The sequence below is a fragment of the Chiloscyllium plagiosum genome, unplaced genomic scaffold (assembly GCF_037043375.1).
Source record: "Chiloscyllium plagiosum isolate Xiang-an unplaced genomic scaffold, Cpla_swu_hap1 HiC_scaffold_39, whole genome shotgun sequence".
Taxonomy (NCBI): Eukaryota; Metazoa; Chordata; class Chondrichthyes; order Orectolobiformes; family Hemiscylliidae; genus Chiloscyllium; species Chiloscyllium plagiosum.
The window spans coordinates 41,699,268-41,721,637 of record NW_028270177.1 but is presented as its reverse complement, the minus strand read 5'-3'; the positions used below and the strand labels follow the sequence as shown (position 1 = coordinate 41,721,637).

General features: G+C 41.9%; 1 protein-coding gene across 2 annotated transcripts in view; it reads right to left on the bottom strand.

Moving 5' to 3' along the window:
- lrrk1 (leucine-rich repeat kinase 1) overlaps window positions 1-22,370 on the bottom strand; it is a 252,945-nt gene that overhangs the window by 213,126 nt on the left and 17,449 nt on the right. The window contains exon 2 of one of the 2 annotated variants that reach the window (XM_043677668.2): window positions 14,190-14,343. In XM_043677668.2, the coding sequence (XP_043533603.2) occupies window positions 14,190-14,247 (58 nt within the window). In that variant the 5' untranslated portion in view covers window positions 14,248-14,343. Of the gene's footprint in view, window positions 1-14,189; window positions 14,344-22,370 lie in introns of those variants that run through there. The other variant, XM_087981352.1, reaches the window with a different exon arrangement.

The window sequence follows — 22,370 nt, the reverse complement described above, 5'->3', positions numbered from 1 at the left end:
TTCCCAATTTTTATAGCTGCACCATAGAAAGCATCCTATCCCGATGAATCACAGCTTGGTGTGGAAACTGATCTGCAAGAAATTAGAGAGTTGTGAATTCCCAGTCCATCATGAAAACCAAAACCTTCCTAACACTGACCCTGTCTAATCTTACTCTGCCTCGGGAAAGCAACCAATGTAATCAAAGACCGCTCCCACCCTGGTTAGTCTCTTCATCCTCTTCCATTGGGCAGAAGATACAAGTTTGAAAACAATGTACCAATGGATTTAAGAACAACTTCTTCCCGTGTTATCAGACTTAGGAAGGGACCCCTCATATAGTAGAGTTGATCTTTCTCTGCACCTTATCTGAAGCTGTAACACAATATTCTGTATTCTGTTCTATTACCCTGAAGTACCAATGTAAGACCTGATTTTTCTGGTTAGCGCGCAAAACAATACTTTTCACTATCTCAGTATGTGACAATAATAAATCAAACCAAATTACCTACTTGTGATGCAACTCTCAAAGAACTATGTACCTGAACCAGAGGTTTCTCTCTTTGATAACACTCCATAAGGCCATTAACAGTGCAAGTCCTACACTTGTTTGCCTTATCATAATGCAACACCTTGCATTTATCCAAATTAAACTCAATCTGCCAATCCTCAGCCCATTGGTCCAATTGATCAAGATCCCTTTGTGATCTTAAAGTAATCTTCTTCACTGTCTTACCCTACCACCAATTTTAGTGTAATGCCCAAACTAACTGTGGTTCCTAAATTCTAATCCAAATCTTTTATATAAGTGACAACAACAGTGGACCCAGCACTGATCCCTTGTGCATTTCAAAGTTTCTGGCAGAGTTCAGAATGTGGGATAAACAGTAATAATCTGGAATGAGCTCTATTTCCTACAGGGCAATGTTCCCATCGAATTTCTTCTATTCCTTGATTTTTAAACCTTTACATTCAGGTTATGACCCAGAGAAACCTACTCCACCTCATTCATCGAAAAGAAAACATTTTGAATGTGACAGCCAAAATTAGTTTGAGATTTCACCTTCTGTCTAAATACCAGACAGGCAACTGGTGCTCATGGCTGGAAGGGGAATCCACTGGCTGCATGTGACCCATTGTTTTCCATGTGGACTTAGTGAGTAGCTTCAGCTTATAACAGATAGAAATACAATGAAAGGGATTTGAGGAACTATGTTGAGCAGGAACATAAAGGAGCCATCTGTGCCTCCAAATGACAACTTTCAAGCCCCAGTTTGGAAACTTGCCACCTTTCTTGCATGCAGGGAATGGTGAGTGGAGACCCTTACGTGGGCGGCACGGTGGCACAGTGGTTAGCACTGCTGCCTCACAGCGCCAGAGACCCAGGTTCAATTCCCGCCTCAGGTGACTGACTGTGTGGAGTTTGCACGTTCTCCCAGTGTCTGCGTGGGTTTCCTCCGGGTGCTCCGGTTTCCTCCCACAGTCCAAAGATGTGCAGGTTAGGTGAATTGGCCATGCTAAATTGCCCGGAGTGTTAGGTAAGGGGTAAATGTAGGGGTATGGGTGGGTTGCGCTTCGGCGGGGCAGTGTGGACTTGTTGGGCCGAAGGGCCTGTTTCCACACTAAGTAATCTAATCTAATCTAATCTTACGTGGTCTTTTATTGACCTCTTAACAACCTTAATTGTTCATGAGTTAAGAAAGTTACCCATGGACCTTCTCAACTAACACTTAATTGTTGAGGTGATAAGAAAGTGGCAAGTCTCTCTTCAGACCTAACTTAATTATTTCCCCTTCTCACCTTCTGTCACGTTATCTCCAGTAGAAAAACTGACCCAATGTGAATGTCATCCTCTCACAGATCAACTCACTTACCTACTATCTTACCATTCAATGCTGTTGCCACCCTTACAATTTTTTGTCAACTCATACTTTTCCTCACATGCTCCATGTTAAAGCACCAGTATTTTGATCCTGTTGCTGGGCCCTTGTACCCTATAGACAGCACAAGAAACAGTAACAAGAGTCGGCCATTTGGCCCCTCAAGCCTGTGCTGCCAGTTCAATAGAATCATAGTTGATTGGCATTCCTTTTGTCCACTTTGCAACACCTTTCCTTTAACTCTTGATTCTCCTACTGATCAAAAATAAACCTATCTCAGCCTTAAATATTAAAAAAAGTTCTCTGTCCCACAGCTCTCTGTGCAAGGTGTTCCAATGTCTCAACCCTCCAAAACATTCCTCATCTCAGTCCTGATCTCCTTTTGCAGCCCCTCCCTCCCCCCAATAAAGGACTGATAAAAAAAGGTGTAAGTAAATTGATTCTGCACTGACGTTCCTGACTCTCTTCCCAGCTTTGTACCCCCACCTTTCATCTTTCTCCTCACTAGAGTCAAGCTGTGTCTTTGAAGAGAAAATGAGGTCTGCAGATGCTGGAGATCAGTGATGGAAATGTGTTGCTGGAGAAGCGCAGCAGGTCAGGCAGCATCCTGAAGAAGGGCTAATGCCCGAAACGTCGATTCTCCTGTTCCCTAGATGCTGCCTGACCTGCTGCGCTTCTCCAGCAACACATTTCCATCTCAAGCTGTGTCTTTGCATTGGAGCCCCATGCATCACTGATGGTTCTCTTCCACATTGCCCCACGACAAAGCTCAGTGAGAATTCCAGTGAATCTAGGTCTTAATAATATTTGAGAAACAGGAAGGGGAATTCTCAGTAGGTGGAACAGTTTTGCAAAAAGCCAAGGAATAATATTAATGTCATTCACCAGGTGGGAAATATACAGGCTCAGGTCAATGTTGTATTTATATAAATGCCAAAATTTAATATCAATGGAAAGTTGAACCAGGTGTAAAATCAGCATTGTACCCAATCCTTGGTGATCCCATCCAGTGTGTTAAATGTGAATTATTATAACTGGAAGAATAGTTTTGTGTGTGATGTGACATGAGTCTTTGTACTGGACTTCTTTCCATGCCTTCAGTTGGTATGTTTCTTCTCTCTTGGATTGCCTCATATACCTTTGTGCATGATTTGCTCAATTTGTTTATGAATCCTTTGATAATTTTCACTGTCACTTCAGCCTTTCTATTTGACTGGGGATAGTGTGGAGATGGTGTCTGGTGTTGAATTTTACAAACTTTTATGAAGTAGCTGAATTCTTCTGAGAGTAACTGAGAGCTATTGTCCCTCATCACAATATCAGGGATGCCACAACGACTAAAGCATTAAATATATTTGTTGCAATCTCAGTTTTGTCACTTGAATGGAAACACTGCCAGTTCTGTTTCATATCATCTTTCACTTTGATCAATACCAGGAGAGGAAAATTCACAGACATCATTTGTTACCCTGTGCTTTCAGCTCTGGATGATTTGTTGTTCCTCTTTTATGGTTCCTGTCTATAGTTTTTTGCAGCTTTCAGCATATCTGAACATTCCTCTGTTAGAAGCTGTGCCTGTGTACAGCTTTTCAACACTTAGCACCAACACGCTATGCTATGTGCTCGCATATAGCAGTCGTGTTAGTTCTGTGACTTTATTTAACCGGCTGTAAGCTTGCAGGAGTACGGGTTACATGGTAATGGCAAGCCAGGAGGCACAGTTGTAAGGTGATGCATTTCTATCCCAAACAGAGTGCACCAGTGGACAATCTTTGGCCACTGTCTATTTATTTACTGCTTTCAAACTGTGTTAAACAGACCCTGTTCTACCAACATCACCAGTCACACACAGCAAGGTTCAGAGGATCTTTGGGAGAGCACTGACCAGTCATCCACCTGTCTGTGCACTCACGTTAATGGACACTCGGTTGATAACTAAACTTCTGATGTACAATCTGATCAAACAATTTTCTGCTCCATTCAGGAATCCTGAATAGTAATCTTGCTATTGCTGCAACTGTCACGTACACAGTTACTTCGCATTGTTTCATTTCAATTGCTGATAACAACTTCCTCCTCCAATCCTTTTTTGGAAAACCAAAATACTCTCTTGCCTTTTTAAAAAAGTTTCCCAATAACAGGAAATAAAACCAAACGCCTTGAGAGATAGGACTTTATCAAAGGCCATCTGTTAGTGTGACAAGGAATTGGTTGAGAGGCCATTTTTAAAAGGAATTTCAGGAAGCAATTGAGTTCTTGTTACAGTTATAGTTTCCAATGTTTAGTCATATTTTAATTTAAGATTTGGAAGAGAGAAATCTTCCTTTGGAAATGTGAATTGCTTTTTAAAATTTCACTCTATCCTGTTCAGGCATGTTTTTCAAAAGGTTCTTTTTTGAAGATTTTAGTTTAATCCCAACCCATGAAAAAAACTAGTGCTGAAACACAAGAATAAGAATTATGGTTAGAATAAATAAAGAGAAACTGTTGCCTGTGAGAGGACAGGAAGCAGCCAAACGACAGAAATTTAAGACAATTTTAAAAAGAACTGGAAGAGACAAGGAGAAGCTGTTTCTCAGCAAAAGGTCTGCAAGGCATTGCCTGAAAAGACAATGGAAGCATATACAGTATAATTGAACTTTCCAAGGGAGAACTGGATACATATTTTGAAGGGCAATTGGAAAGAGGAGACGGAGAAAACTAGGTAGTTCCTTAAAAGAGCTGGTATACATATGAAGGATTAAATAACCTCAATGATCATTCTTTTTCATTTCCATCTGGTTCCACAGGGGTATACAGTTGTGTGTCAGGAGAGGAAACACAATTTAAGGTGAGACTCTGTGGCTGTTCAAGATCTGATCTTGGGTGAGCTCCTATTTACACAAACAGCAGCCTGAGAGGCAGTCTGCCAAATCCAAGTGTTATGAAGATGTGGATGTACCTTTAAGAGAGCAGCAGAACTATGGGACACAGCATCAAGTGTTCTCAATAAGGCAACAATGTAACACTGGGTCGAACAACTCGATTAGTTCGTTGCCTGGAGACAAAAACAAATTTGAATTCGCCCAATCAGTTTAAATTATACCCTGAAAAGGTACCAATTTCCAATCAAGTTTGAATTGAGTATATTGACGGTCTTAAAAGCCAATGACACAAGCCAATGCTCTGGGGTATAAGAGTGAGGGAAAATTGAACAGTTGAGGGGAGAACTGCCAAGTCCTAGTATGTAACAGATGCTTGAAAAATATCTCTCAAAAGTACCTTTTAGATCAGTAACCTATGACACAGAAATTCCTAACAAGGAGAAAAGATGACACAGGAAGATCCGAAGACAAGAACTAATAGCTGCCTGGTTTTGAAATAAGAAGCGTTGTTTTGTAAACCTTAATTGGGAGTTTTATCGGACTAGTATTGTAGAAGGGAAGGTAAAAAGTTAGAGGAAGGACTTGTACGTAGTTGTTAGCTAATTATTCTCTGTCATACTTCAAGAAATAAAGTTGTTAATTTTTACTTTAAATCATTCTTGGCCGCTCGAAGTTTTACACATTACTGCACGGGATAAATATTTTCTGTGTGGCTGGTTTTAAATTAAGCAGGAGAGTTTACCCTGTGTCGCAACACAAGTTTGAACATGTATAACCTGTGGCAGAACAGTGGCTCAGTGGTTAGCACTGCTGCCTCACAGTCTTGGGGGACTGGCTGTGTGGAGTTTGCACATTCTCCCAGTGTCCGAATGAGTTTCCTCCAGGTGCTCCGGTTTCCTCCCACAGTCTAAAGATGTGCAGGTTAGGTAGATTGGCTTTGCTAAATTGCCTATAGTGTCCAGGGCTCTGTAGGATAGGTTGATTAGCCACGGAAAAGTGGGGTTATGGGGATGGGATGGGGAAGGCAGTCTCGGTGGGATGCTCTTCAGAGGGTTGGTACAGACTCTGGGTGTAATGGCATGCTTCCAGAGTGTAGGGATTCTTTGCTAATTCTATGATATGATACACACACATCTTCAGATATACTTGTGTTGTAATGAAATTCCCACTGGCCAAAAGTAAACTCCCTTCTGGGAGAAAACTCGTCAAACAGGTCTGTCAGAGGAACTGGATCCTAAAGCATAGATGTCTTCCGAGATAGTGGCAAGGTTAGTATTGATTAAGTTGGTCTGAGGGAGTCTTCTCAATGAACTACAGGAGTCATAGGGTCCTACAGCACGGAGACAGGCCCTTCGACCCACACTGGTCCATGCCAACCAAAATGCCCACCCACGTTAGCCCCATTTCCCTGCACTTGGCCCATATCCTTCTAAATCTTTCCTGTCCATGTATTTGTCCAAATGCCTTTTAAATATTGTTAATGTACTTGTCTCAACCACTTCCGCTGGCAGCTCATTCCAATATGTATAGTCTGTGTCAAAAAAAAAGTTGCCCCTCAGGTTCCTTTATTCTTTCCCCTCTAACCTTAAACTAATGCCCTCTCATCCTCTATTCCCCAATCCTGGGAAAAAGACTGAGTGCATTCACCCTATCCATGCCTCTCATGATCTCATACCCCTCTATAAGGTCCCCCCCCTTCAGTCTCCTACACTCTGAAGAAAAAAGTCCTAGCTTGTCCAACCTCTCCCTATAACTCAAACCCTCGTGTCCTGGCAACATCCTTGTAAATTTCTTTTGCACTCTTTCCAGTTTAATAACATCCTTACTATATCAACATGGCCAAAACTGAACACAATAGTCCAATTGCAGCCTCACCAACATTCTGTATAACTGCAACATAACTTACCAACTTGTATATGCAATGCCCTGACTGATGGTGGCCAGTGTGCCAATAGCCTTCTTCCCTGCCCTGTCTACCTGTAACTCCACTTTCAGAGAACCGTGCACCTGAACTCCAAGGTTCCTCTGTTCCACCACACTCCTCAAGGCCCCACCATTCACCATGAAACTCCTACCTTGATTTGACTTTCTGAAATGTAAGAATCACACTTATTTATATTAAACTTCATTTGCCATTTCTCAGCCACCTTCCCCAGCTGATCAATGTCCTGCTGCAATTTCTGACAACCTTCCTCACTGTCCACAATACCACCTATTTTAGTGTCATCTGCAAACTTACTAATCATGCATTGTCCAAATTGTTGACATAGATAACAAGCAGCCACAGGAGACTCCTGAACTACCTTCCTATATCTCCTGACAGTCACCCATCTATCTGACTGAATCTGCAGTATAGCTACCTCTCTAAATCTACTAAGCATCATACTGTGTCTCCTGTATGCTCCTCAACGAATAAGAACAAGAAAACTATTTTCGAGGAGTCGGTGATTGAAACAGTAACCATGTCAACATTTAGAAACGAGAGATATCCAGCTAACGAGAAGGGAAACAGGATTCATTACAATCCTGCTCATATCAACATTAAACACCAACACAGACTGGTTGGGTGTGTTTCTGGGTTGGAGTTCCACGTAACTTTGCGACTTCTTGCTTCATCATAGGATTGTTATGTAGCCTAAACTTGGCAACTTGTCTTAATTATTTTGGGACTAACTATCCCTGCACTGACTGAAGAAACAGAAGCAACGCTGCAGGGAAATGTAACAAAATGAAAACAAGGAACATAGAATGTGAAGAAGACCAAGACGATGATGATAAGCAGAAATTTCACCCTAGAAGTAAGTGGACAAATCCCAAAACAAAATAGGATTCACACACCTTGAATAGATTATCTCAGACAATGGCAGGCATGATTGTGAGATTGAAAGTGAATTAAGATACAATGTTGTTACAATGAAAAACATGTTAACTTCGAATAAAGTTACCTTGTATCTCTGAATCTCAGACTATTGATAAGCTATTGCATTTGAAATGCAGACATTTAGGATATTCTGTATATCCGACACAGACAAGATTAGTGGGGAAGTGCGAAAAATGACTGGAGAAAAAAGAATAGTGCAAAACATCAAAGAGAGAAAGATATATTTTGGTTACTACATTAGATCAGACTGCAGGTAGAGATAGATGTTCTTTCTGGAGAGAAAGATTCATGGAAAAGGTTAAAAATCACACAACACCAGGTTATAGTCCAACAGATTTAATTGGAAGCATTAGCTTTCGGAGCGCTGCTCCTTCATCAGGTGATTGTGGAGTATAAGATCGTAAGACAGAATTTATAGCAAAGGTTTACAGTGTGATGTAACTGAAATTATATATTGAAAAAGACCTGGACTGTTTGTTAAGTCTCTCATCTGTTAAAATGACCATGTTGGTTTCAGTTTTTTCATATGTAAATTGCAAACTTTTTCAAAAGTTACATTCTCAAGTGAAAATGTAGAAGAGTGAAGCAGTGGAAATGAATGATAGATGTAACTGACTGAATGCTGTTGACTTTTGGTGATTATGTAAGGACAAGTGGAGGACATAGACAAGGCAGAAAAATGGGAAAATAGAGGGCAGTTTTTTCACACATAGGGTGATGCATATGTGGAATGAACGGCAGAGGAAATGGTAGATTCAGGTACAGCTACAACATTTAAAGGATGTTTGGAAGGTACATAATTATGAAAGGTTTAGAGGGATACAGGCCAAATGAGTAAATGAGACTAACCTAGTTTGGGAAACTTGGTCAGCATGGACAAGTTGGACCAAAGGGCCAGTTTCCATGCTGTATGGCTCAATGACTTGTTAGAAAAACATAACTGGTTTATCAATGAACAAAAATAACAAAAGAACTGTAGAGAGAAAGCAGAGTTAACGTTTCAAGTCCAGTGACCCTTCTTCAGAAAAGTTCTACTGAGGTTTTTCAGAAATTTCTGTTTTGATTTATCAATTTACTTATACATGGAACAGTACAGCACAGTACACAAGCCCTTCGGACCTCGACGTTGTGCTAGCCTTTTATCCTACTCTAAGATCAAACTAATGTACATACCCTTCAGTTTACTATTATTCATGTGCCCATCCAAGTGCCGCTTAAATGTCCATAAAGTATCTGACTCAACTACCACTGTCGATAGTGTATTCCACACACCCACCACTCTCTGTGGAAAGAATCTACCACTGACATCTCCCCTAAACCTTCCTCCAATCATCATAAAATTATGTGTTCCTCCCCCTCCCCCGTGATAGCCATTTCTACCCTTGGAAATAGTCTCTGCCTATCCACTCTATCTATGCCTCTCATCATCTTGTACTCCTCTATCAAGTCACCTCTCATACTTCATTCCAATGAGAAAAGCCCTAGCTCCCTCAATCTTCCTTCATAAGACATGTCCTCCAGTCCAGGCAGCATCCTGGTAAATCTCCTCTGCACCCTCTCTAAAGCTTCCACATCCTTCCTGTAATGAGGCAACCAGAACTGGACATAATATTCCAAGTGTGGTCTAACCATGGCTTTATAGAGCTGCAGCATAACCTTGTGCCTCTTAAATTCAATCCTCCTGCTAATGAAAGCCAATACACCATACACCTTCTAAATAACCCTATCAACTTGTGTAGCAACTTTGAGAGATTTGTGGACATGGATCCCAAGGTCCCTCTGCTCCTCCACACTGCGAAGAATCCTGCCTTTAACCGTGTAATCTGCATTCAAATTTGATCTTCCAAAATGAATCACTTCACACATTTCCAGGTTGAACTCCATCTGCCACTTCTCAGCCTAGCTCTGCATCCTGTCAATGTCCCATTGCAACCTTCAATAGCCCTCCACACTATACATAACTCCACTAACCTTTGTGTCATCGGCAAACTTACTAACACACCATTCCACTTCCTCATTCAAGTCATTTATAAAATGACAAAGGGCAGAGGTCCCAGCACAGAACCCTGTGGCATACTACTGGTCACCGAACCCCAGGCTGAATACTTTCCATCGACTACCACCCTCTGCCTTCTATGGACCAGCCAATTCTGTATCCAGGCAGCCAGATTCTCCTGTATTCCCTGCCACCTTACTTTCTGAATGAGCCTACCATGGGAAACCTTATCAAATTCTATGCTAAAATCCATATACACCACATAGCCACTGCTCTACCTTCATCAATGTGTTTTGTCACATCCAAAAGGCTTATGTAGGCATGCTGACTATCTCTAATCAAACTATGCTTTTCCAAATGATCATAAATCCTGTTTCTCAGAACCCTCTCCAATAATTTGCCCATCACTAATGTAAGACTGACTAGTCTGTAATTCCCAGGGTTATCCTGTAGAAACCTGAGTTTAGCCTGTCTCGCCGGGGGACTTATCTATCATGTTTTTCAAAATTTCCAGCACATCTTTCTCCTCAACATCAACCTGTTCAAGTATATCAGCCTATTTCATGTCACCCTCACAAACAGCAAGGTCCCTCTCATGAGTGAATATGAAGCAAAGTCCTCATTAAAGGCCTGCCCTACCCTCCTTCAACTCCAGGCTGAAGTTCCCTCCATTATCCCTGATCAGCCCTATCCTCACTCTGGCCATCCTCTTGTTCTTCACATAAGTGTAGAATGCCTTAGGATTTTTCCTTAATCCTACCCACCAAGGTTTTTTCATGCCCCCATCTCATTCTCCTAAGTCGATTAGTCAGTTCCTTCTTGGCTACCTTGTATCCCTCTAGAGCCCTGTCTGATCCTTGTTTCCTCAACCTTAAGTAAGCTTCCTTCTTCCTCTTGACTAGATATTCCACATCTCTTGTCATCCAAGGTTCCTTCACCCTACCATCCCTTCCTTGCTCAGTGAGACAATCCTATCCAGCACTTGCAGCAACCTCTACATTTCTGTCATGCATTTTCCTGAGAATATCTACTCCCAATTTATGCTCCACAGTTCCTGCCAAATAGCATTGTAATTCCCCCTCCCCAATTAAATACTTTCCCATATCATCTGTTCTTATCCTGCTCCATGACTACAGTGAAGGTCAGGGAGTTGTAATTAGCTCCATTTATGCAAAGTATCACTTCAATGCTTTTTGGCACGAGCTCTACTTGAGTCAAGAGTGTGGCGCTGGAAAAGCACAGCAGGTCAGGCAGCATCCGAGGAGCAGGAGAATCAGGAATTCCTGATGAAGGGCTTATGCCTGAAACGTTGATTGTCCTGCTGCTGACATGCTGCCTGACCTGCTATGCTTTCCCAGCACCACACACTCAACTCTGATCTCCAGCATCTGCAGTCCTCACTTTTTCCTACAAGTTTTACTTGACTCCATTTGTGTAACATGCTAACAGAACTAGCTAGAAATCAAAAGTATAGTCAACAGAAGTTGTGCCAGAACTGAACACCATTACTCACTTCCAAACACTAGAAAAAGCAGCTCTTAATGCTACTTTTGTTTTTCATTTATGTATTTCCCACTACCTCCTTAATTCTATAGCCTTTAACTTCCTCCACAGCTACCATAGGATTTCTAGAAGTTTCCAGAAATCCACCAACACAATATCTGCAGTTCTCAGAACTACCAGAGAACTTTCAGACTTGTCAAGCATTATCTTTCTTTGTGGAAAATGTGTTGAGTAGATGTTAAATGAACTGGCCTGTGACTACATGGGTTAAGATCAGCCTCTCTTTTTGACACTGCAATCAAAGGTCAATCAACACCTGATTAAGGGACTGGACATTAGACAGGATGTGGTTTCAGCAGTTACAGTCCTGCTTCTGACACCCCTTACCACAGACCCCAACTTGAGAACATTCCTCCCCACTCTACCACAATACCCAAATCACTTACATTTGTTCTGAATCCTTGCGAACCTGACTGCTCTTGCAACAGTGCCGACAGCCTTCTCCAAGGCACCACTGAACACAAGAGCTTCCAGCCTCTGATTGGCCAGAAAATCTTACTGCATGGACCTTTCCTTGGGAAGGTGGTGAAGGACTGTCTTCTTGAACCACTAATGTTGTGCAGGTACCCCCATTGTTCCAGGATGTTGACACAGTGGCAATGAAGGAACAGCGGTATATTTCAAAGTCATGATGGTGTGAGACTTGGAGGGGAATTTACAGATACATGGTTATGTTCCCATGTATCTACTGCATTTGTCCTTCCAGGTGGCAGAAGTCTTATGTTTGGAAGTTACTATTGAGATACCTTGATGAATTATTGCAGTGCATCTTGTAAATGATACATACTGCAGGTTTTGATCTCTTTTGCCCATGTTGGACCAAGGCTATGAAAAGATTGGGAGGTGAGTGGCCCCAGTGGTCAAATAATATTTTAATCATTTCCCACAGCATCCATGGGCATAACCCATCAGTTCGTGGCATCTTGTCCTCCCTTAGTTTAACCAACATCTAAGTACCTTCTTTTTAAAAATCATTTATCACCTAATCCAGACTTGAAAATGTATTGCTGTTCCATCAGTGTTGATGCATCAAAATCTTTGAACTCCCTCCCTAATGGCATTGTGGGTATAGCTCCACTAAATGGACTGCAGCTTACCAAGACCTTCACAACAGCAACAATGGATTCACAATAATACCTGGGCAATTAAGGAAAACAAGTACCTCCACATAATCTGTTCACATTGTCCCATCCAATGCATTCAGAAATCCTAGCAACTCATTAAATGTTGACTGAATGCCCAAGTTGATCAGTACATAAAAGTATGAAGAACTGTTAAGGCATGTTGGGGATATTGATGAGACATATGTATGACATAAACCATCTGGAAAGGTCTGGAGAAAACTTCATAACACTAAATGCCAATCAAGGGAGAAGAAGAATGGAAAGTGATTGAAAAACTTGTTTTGTCGACTGGGATGAAAAGAGTGAAGAAGCAGGAGATTTTGTGGTGTACCAGTAGTGGCCCTGCCTCTGGACTAGAAGCTTCAGGTTTGGGTCACATTCTTGTCAGTTAATGAGTTCATAATGTGGCCAAAACAGACAATCCTTTTGATGCACCTACAGCAAGAGTGTTTTCTGGTCAGCTGGAACTATGTGATGGCTGCAGCGCGGCAGCCCCCACGTTAAAAGACTCCATATGTAGTTTGTTACAATGGGATTTACTCAGTTGTATACTCACATTGAGGAGCTACCAGAAATAAAATAAGAGCAGCTATTTTAAAGTGAAGGAAAGTCAGACCACAAGGATGCATGCAGCATGGCGGGGGTCTCACCTGAAGAACTGGAAAGTCTGAGTACTAAGTTATGTTGCTGAATGAAACAGGTGGGTGCATGTATCTGTAAAACCTGTTGTACTTTCAATATTAGCTTGAATAAAACCAGTTAGTTAGAAAAGTTCAAGTCTTGTTTGACCTCAACTTTGATTACGCCTAAAAAACTCATAAGGAAACATAGGAAATAGTAATCAATCATTTAACAATCAAAGTGTAGATGGTTCAAAATCCAGTGGAGGAGACTGAACAAAAAAAAAACACAATGGTCTTAAGTTCCAGCCTGACCTCTGAATGGTTTTCTAAGTGTCTTACCCCCAAGTTCCCAAGACCTCCAGTCTTTGACTTGACCTTCCCTGGGCAGTTATCTATCATACTTATCATTGCTCTTTATATCTAAATGAATGGGCATCACACTTAGATGACTTTAAAAATGGATATTTCCAATTTTAATTTATCCAGCTTTAATAGCTGTAAGCTATGTCATTTGCAAACTCATTGGCCTGAAACATTAACACTATTTCTCTCCACTATTTCCTTCCCAGCTATTTTTGTTCTTGTTTTGTTCGTAAAGTTGTTTTCTGAAGGTAAAGTGAGGGTCCTACCAATCCAATTGATTTGAAAGATTCCGTTGTTGCTGATACTAAAAACTGCAAAGTTGAACAGGGTGATATCAATGCTAGTATCATGTTTCATCCTGATATCTATCTGGTGTTTCTACAGCACCTGTCCAGGCAAAGAGACACAGCAACTATCACACAATCCTGGGCTCAGAACAGCCATCAACTAAACTTTGTACATGAAAAATTCAGAGGTTAGACAACAACAAAGTTTGGATTCCTCTTCACAGTTGCACTGTGTACTGGGACAGAACACAACACACCACTGCTACAAATTAATTAATGTTAATATTAACAAGGAGATTGCAACTCGGGCATTCCCAACAGTACAGGGCTCACTCAGTCCTGGTTCCATCCTTGACAGTGCAGCACTCTCATTGCCCTGCTCCCCAACTCTGACATTACTGACCCTCTGATAGGATTGAGGGAGCACCGCACTACACAAGTCGATAAGTCACAGAACCAGTTTCTTTTCATGGAAACAGAAGCCATTGATGCTAAAGCTGCAAAATAATAAGCAGTGGACATTTATTGCCACTACTATTAATTTGATAATATTAATTTTGAACTAGTTATAAAACATACATACTAGTTATATAAATATATTCATTTATTTGCTAATGTTTCCATTTTACCTGTTCCTGGTGCCATGTTGTCTTCTTGACCATCCTCATGACCCACATCCCAGTACATCTCAGCAATATCTGCTTTCCTGACTTCAGGATGTGATCTCAATTTGTTGAACAGTGGCTAATGTTCTTTGTGAGAGTCTTCTCCAACATTTATTCCCTAATAAAAATACAAATATCAATCAGTTATTTTGTCCCTCCTAAGCTTGCTCCTGTCATTGCTTCTGGAGGAATTTGTGCACTCACCCTGCCTCCTTATGTGAATATCCAGCAAACAGGCTTAACTGCAAGTTGTCCCATATGGTGAGGTGAATCATTTCAAAATAATTTGCTCTGAGATGTGTGCATTGCTGGCTAAGCCAGCATTTATTTTCCACCCTTAATTCCTCAGAAGGCAGCTAAAAGTCAACCAATCACTGTGGATCTGAAGTTACATAACCCAGACCAGCTAAGGATGGCAGATTTCCTTTCCTAAAGGACATGAATGAACCAGTTGGATTTTTATAACAATCAATATTGGTTACACAGTTCCCATTAGCCTAGGTAATTTTTATTCCTGATGACTTTTGTTGAATTTCAAATCCATGTCTCCAGAATATTAGTCAATGGGTCTAGATTAGATTAGATTCCCTACAGTGTGGAAACAGGCCATTGGACCCAACAAGCACACACTGACCCTCCAAACAGTAACTGATCCAGACCCATTTCATCTCTGATTAATGCACCTATGGGCAATTTAACATGGTCAATCCACCTGACCTGCACATCTTTGGATTGTGGGAGGAAACCAGAGCACCCGGATGAAACCCAAACAGACACGGGGAGAATGTGCAAACTCCACACAGACAGTCACCCAAGGCTGGAATCAAACCCGGTCTCTGGCGCTGTGAAGCTGTGGTGCTAACCACTGAGCCATCCTCTAATAATTGCTCACCCAATAACATTACCACCACACCTTCATCATCTTGTGCAATAAAGCAAGTTCAGGAACCATTTCCCATTTGGGTCAAGTAACATGGGACAGATATTCAGACCAAAGTATGTAAACTCTAGAATGAACAGGTTGAAAATCCTTGCATTAAGTAACTGACTTGAAAGATATAGTTAAGTCTACTTATGCGCCCAAACGTTTAGAATCCAATCCAAGAACGCAAAGTTGCAAGGACTGAAAACAGACATATATAGCACAGCACAGCAATCATTCAGCAGCCTACATTTCAGCAGTGACATACAAACTTGAAACAGATGCACACAAGATTTCCACAACTGTGACATCGCAGTATTGCAGTGCATTCAAGACAATTCATTTTTTATTCATGGAACATTGGGCATTGCTGGTTGGCTGTGCATCCCTAGCTGCCCTTGAATCACTCCTGTTCATTCCTGAAGAAGGGCCTGTGCCCGAAACGTCGAATCTCCTGTTCCCTGGATGCTGCCTGACCTGCTGTGCTGTTCCAGCAATAAAGTTTCAACTTTGATCTCCAGCATCTGCAGACCTCACTTTCTCCGCCCTTGAATCACCGCAGTTCACATGCTGTATATTTACTCACAATTCCTCTAGGGAGAGAATTCCAAGATTTTGACCCAGCAATTGTGAAGGAATAGTGATATATTTCCAAGTCAGGATAGTGAGTGGCTTGGAAGTGAATTTGTAGGTGATGGTGTTCCCATTTTCCTGCTGCCTTTTGTCCTTCTAGATTGAAGTGGTCGTGGGTTTGGAAGAATCTTTGATGAATGTCTGCAGTGCATCTTGTAGATAGCACACTCTGCTGCCAATGAGCATCAGTACTGGAGGGAATGAATATTTGTGGATAGGGTGCCCAACAAGCAGGCCTGAATGATGTTAAGTTTCTTGAGTTATTGGAGGTACACCCATTCAGGCCAATGGGGAGCTTTCTAACACACCCCTGACTTATACCTTATAAATAGCACGCAAGCTTTGGGGAGTCAAGAGGTGTGTTACCTGCCAGAGTATTCCTAGCCTCTGACTTTTTCTTGTAGTTGTAGTGTTAATATGGCTAGTCCAGTTGTATTTACGGTCAATGGCAACCCACAGGATGTTGTTAGAGGGGGATTCAGCAATGTTAACACCATTGAATGTCAAGGGGTGGCAGTTAGATTGTTTCTTATTGGAGATGATCATTGCCTGGCATTTATGTGGTGCAAATGTAAATAATCCAATGACACTGAACAGAACTGTCAGTTTTTTGCACACTGTTTATGCAGTGTAACCGGAATTGACCAACTTTGCAGGAACAAAAATTGACCCCACAGCATGTGCATGGCCAAGCTGTAAAAACAGTTTTAGATAACAGTGCTATCATATTCTTGTATAAATGACCTGTCTCGTTTAACGTGGAAATTGCTGACAAATTGATCATGATACAGATATTTCAATTTTGGGGGTATTTGAAAAACCCCTTTCTAGGTGACATCCTCAGTGCTTGGGAGCCTCCTGTGAAGCGCTTCTGTGGTGTTTCCTCCGGCATTTACAGTGGCCTGTCCCTGCCGCTTCCGGTTGTCAGTTTCAGCTGTCCACTGTAGTGGCCGGTATACAGCGGACAGCTGAAACTGACAACCAGAAGCGGCAGGGACAGGCCACTACAAATGCCGGAGGAAACACCACAGAAGCGCTTCACAGGAGGCTCCCAAGCACTGAGGATGTCACCTAGGCAGGGGACGAAACGTTTGTAACAAAAACTTCCAGCTCGGCGAACAGAACCACAGCAACGAGCACCCGAGCCACAAATCTTCTCACAAACTTTAAACCCCTTTAAAGTTGATTGTGAGAGCTGCAATGACATTTGTTGGCAACACCTCTTCAACATGACACTGCACCTTGAATCTTGTGTGTTCAATGTTAAGTCAGCATTGTGTCTGACAACTACAACCGTGCCGAACAATGTTATAGCAAATAGCAATAACAACAGAAACACACTGGACATTTCTCTCTAATGCATTTATTTATTCATTCATTTAGCAGTCACCTTTATCCAAGGCAACTTGCACTGTACATTCTGTAATGTCCTACATTTAAGCTTAGGCATATCCTGACTGAGAAATTAAAAGTCCTCATTTTAATATTCAGACACTCTTCCAGGGATATGGTTTGCCTGATGATATAGTCCTTTGTCCTGGAACTGTCCCTGGAAAACATGGATTTATGGTCACCCAAAGCTTATTGGAAAAGGTAAATCTAGATTTATAATGTGCCCAGTTAACTAAGATGATGTGTAAAAGTAGCCACCGCAACTGAAGCATAAGATTAATCATTAGTGTTCCTATTTACAAACTTCTCCTTTTTGGTTAGCAGCTTTGAGTGTCTTTTTTAAAAAAGCTTTTTTTTGGGGAACTGGCAATTACAGTATTTGGTTGCTATACTCATCCTCTTGAGTTGTGATGTTTTTCAGAAAACACTGAGAGCAAGTCAGACCAGAAAAATGCTTGCAGGATAGTCTGGAGTCACATATACACCAAACAGACTGGTAAGAATGAGAGATAACTAGATGACAATATGTTCATCACTATTAATTAGGTCAGTTTAAATTGCATGAGTTGCTATGATAGGATTTGAACCCGTTCTAATGCAATAGCCTGAGCCTCTGGCTTAAACCACCTCCCCATAACTGAACTAAACTCCTTTCAATAGACAGACAATAGACAATAGATGCAGGAGTAGGCCATTCAGCCCTTCGAGCCTGCACCGCCATTCAATATAATCATGGCTGATCATTCCTAATCAGTATCCTGTTCCTGCCTTATCTCCATAACGCTTGATTCCACTATCTTTGAGAGCTCTATCCAACTCCTTCTTAAATGAATCCAGTGAGTGGGCCTCCACTGCCCTCTGGGGCAGAGCATTCCACACAGCCACCATTCTCTGGGTGAAGAAGTTTCTCCTGAGCTCTGTCCTAAATAGTCTACCCTGTATTTTTAAGCTGTGTCCTCTGGTTCGGCACTCACCCATCAGTGGAAATATGTTTCCTACTGCCAGAGTGTCCAATCCTTTCATAATCTTATACGTCTCAATCAGATCCCCTCTCAGTCTTCGAAACTCAAGGGTATACAAGCCCAGTCGCTCCAGTCTTTCGGCGTAAGGTAATCCTGCCATTCCAGGAATTGACCTTGTGAACCTACGCTGCACTCCCTCAATAGCCAGAATGTCTTTTCTCAAATTTGGAGACCAGAACTGTACACAGTACTCCAGGTGTGGTCTCACCAGTGCCCTGTACAGCTGCAGAAGCACCTCTTTACTTCTATACTCAATTCCTCTTGTTATGAAGGCCAGCATGCTGTTAGCCTTCTTCACTACCTGCTGTACCTGCATGCTTGCCTTCATTGACTGGTGTACAAGAACACCCAGATCTCTCTGTACTGCCCCTTTACATAAATTGATTCCATTGAGGTAGTAGTCTGCCTTCCTGTTCTTGCTACCAAAGTGGATAACCATATATTTATCCACATTAAACTGCATCTGCCATGCATCTGCCCACTCCCCTAACTTGTCCAGGTCACCCTGTAATCTCTTAACATCCTCATCACTTTTCACCCTGCCACCCAGCTTTGTATCATCAGCAAATTTGCTAATGTTATTGCTGATACCATCTTCTATATCATTAACATATATTGTAAAAAGCTGTGGCCCCAGCACGGATCCCTGCGGTACCCCACTGGTCACTGCCTGCCATTCCGAAATGGAGCCGTTTATCACTACCCTTTGTTTCCTATTAGCCAACCAATTTTCAATCCAATCTAGTACTTTGCCCCCAATACCATGCACCCTAATTTTACTCACTAACCTCCTGTGTGGGACTTTATCAAAAGCTTTTTGAAAGTCCAGGTACACTACATCTACTGGATTTCCCTCGTCCAACTTCATAGTTACATCCTCAAAAAATTCAAGAAGATTAGTCAAGCATGATTTCCCCTTCATAAATCCATGCTGACTCTGTCCTATCCTGTTACTACTATCCAGATGTGCAGTAACTTCATCCTTTATAATAGACTCCAGCATCTTTCCCACCACTGAGGTCAGACTAACTGGTCTATAATTACCTGCTTTCTCTCGCCCACCTTTCTTAAAAAGTGGTATAACATTAGCCACCCTCCAATCCTCAGGAACCGACCCCGAATCTATTGAACTCTGGAAAATAATCACCGACGCATCCACGATTTCCCGAGCCACCTCCTTCAGTACTCTGGGATGCAGACCATCAGGCCCCGGAGACTTATCAACCTTCAGACCTAACAGCTTCTCCAACACCAAATCCTGGCAAATATAAATTCCCTTAAATTCAGGTCCTTCAGCCACTGTTACCTCAGGGAGATTGCTTGTGTCTTCCCAAGTGAACACAGATCTGAAGTACCCATTTAATTCCTCTGCCATTTCTTTGTTCCTAGTAATATATTCCCCTGTTTCTGTCTTCAAGGGCCCAATTTTTGTCCTAACCATTTTTTTGCCTTGCCACATACCTAAAAAAGCTTTTACTATCCTCCTTAATATTCTTGGCCAGTTTACCTTCGTACCTCCTTTTTCCTCTGCATCTTTCCTTCTTCGTAATCCTCTGTTGCTCTTTTCAAGCTTCCCAGTCCTCAGTTTTCCCACTTATCTTAGCTATGTTATACTTTTTCTCTTTTAACTTTATATGTTTCTTTACTTCCCTCATCAGCCACGGCCGCCCATACCTCCTCCTGGGATCTTTCTTCCTTTTAGGAATGAACTGATCCTGCAACTTCTGCATTATACACAGAAATATCCGCCATTGTTCCTCCACGGTCATCCCTGCTAAGGTATTGCACCATTGAACTTTGGCCAGCTCCTCCCTCATAGCTCCATAATTCCCTTTATTCAACAGAAGTACTGTCACTTCCGACTGTACCCTCTCCCTCTCAAATTGCAGATTGAAGCTTATTGTATTATGGTCACTACTTCCCAATGGCTCCTTCACTTCGAGGTCTCTGACCAATTCTGGTTCATTACACAATACCAGATCCAGAATTGCCTTCTCCCTGGTCGGCTCCAGCACCAGCTGCTCTAAGAATCCATCTCTGAGGCACTCCACAAAGTCTCTTTCTTGTGGCCCAATACCATCCTGATTCTCCCAGTCTACCTGCATGTTAAAATCCCCCATAACAACTGTAGTGACATCTTTGCGACAGGCTAATTTCAGCTCCTGATTTAACTTACATCCGACATCCAGACTACTGTTTGGGGGCCTGTAGATGACTCCCAAGAGGGTCTTTTTACCCTTGGTATTTCGAAGCTCTATCCACACTGACTCTACATCTCCTGACTCTAGGTCCCCCTGCGCAAGGGACTGAATATCATCCCTTACTAACAAGGCCACCCCACCCCCTCTGCCCGTCAGTCTGTCCTTACGATAACACGTGTATCCTTGAATATTCATTTCCCAGGCCCTGTCCACTTGAAGCCACGTCTCAGTTATCCCCACAATATCATATCTGCCAATTTCCAAAAGAGCCTCAAGCTCATCCATCTTATGTCTAATGCTTCGTGCATTCATGTATAGTATTTTTAATTTGTTACTGCTCTCACCCTTCCCATCAACCCTTATTTCACTCAACCTTCCAGCATGATGCCTTTCCGAGTTTTCTGCCTCATTAATACAGTTCAAATGCAAAAAGAAACTGAAAACAAAAAAAGGTAAGAGACAATGGAAATCATGGTGGAGACAAGTGTGAAGAGCCTAAACCTGTGTGAGATAGAGGGAGAATGAGTTTTATTTGGAAATTTGCATCAAAATGAGAATTCAACTGGTTTCAAATTGCTTTTGGGTTCAGTGTTAGAGTGGAAATCAGTATTAGACCTAAAGCTGAATGCCTTTACCGTACATAAGCTAAAATAGTCTGCCCGATGGTGGCAGTTATCTATCAAACACCTGAAATCCATCAACTACTTAAAGTATGGAGTCAGTTAGCTCAGTTGGTTGGATAGTTGATTTGCAATGCAGAATAACACCATCAGAATGGGTTCAATACCTGTACTGACTGACTCTACTTCTCAACATCTCCCCTTGCCTGAAGTGTGGTGACCACGGTTATCTCTTTCTAATGTGTGTGCAGCCTTGGTAGGGCTGTGGCAACTTGATAGGAGAAAATGACTTTTAAAGTATGCACCAGGAGCAATAAGGAGTGTGAGGGAGATTTTGCCTGAGACTCAAAAGGTTGAGTGAGTATATTTGGTAATGTAGTGGGAATTCATTGCATGGGAGAAAGAGGTTGTTTTAAGGAAGGTTTACTTCAAAAAGTGAAATCTCCAGAGTGAGGGGTGAGTGGGAAAGGGTAAAAGGCATGGCTTGTGACACCTACCTACAGTGAGACCAGTGACATCATGAATCACAGGTGGGCAGGTACAGAGCAAATAGTTGTTTGGTACATAGGATTGGTGAGTATTTCTGGTCTTTAAAGTGAAAGTAAAGTCTTCAGTTTGTGTTTAGGTTTCTAGTCCTCACTCTCGCGCTCTCTCATAACTAAGCTATTTTTAAGTTAAAAGATTATTACTGGTGTAAAAGGTAATCATTACAATGTAGGTTAATACAATGGGGGGATGTGTCAAGAGCAGGGAGACAACGGTAATTAATTAAAATACAATTGTATGATTTACTGTGGAAAAGGATATGAAGATATAGACTGTAGGGAAATAGATGGTGATATCTTGCAAAATGTCCAGATTACAGAGGAGGAAGTGCTGGATGTCTTGAAATGGTTAAAGGTGGATAAATCCCCAGGATCTGATCAGGTGTACCCGAGAACTCAACTCTGTGGGAAGCAAGAGAAGTGATTGCTGGGCCTCTTGCTGGGCCCATTGGTAGTCACAGGTGAGGTGCCAGAAGACTGGAGGTTAGCAAACGTGGTGCCACTGTTTAAGAAGGGTGGTAAGGACAAGCCAGAGAACTATAGACCAGTGAGCCTGACCTTGGTGGTGGGCAAGTTGTTGGAGGGAATCCTGAGGGACAGGATGTACATGTATTTGGAAAGGCAAGGACTGATTAGGGATAGTCAACATGGCTTTGTGCGTGGGAAGTCATGTCTCACAAATTTGATTGAGGTTTTTGATGAAGTAACAAAGATGATTGATGAGGGCAGAGCAGATGTGATCTATATGGACTTCAGTAAGGCGTTCGACAAGGTTCGCCATGGGAGATTGATTAGCAAGGTTAGATCTCA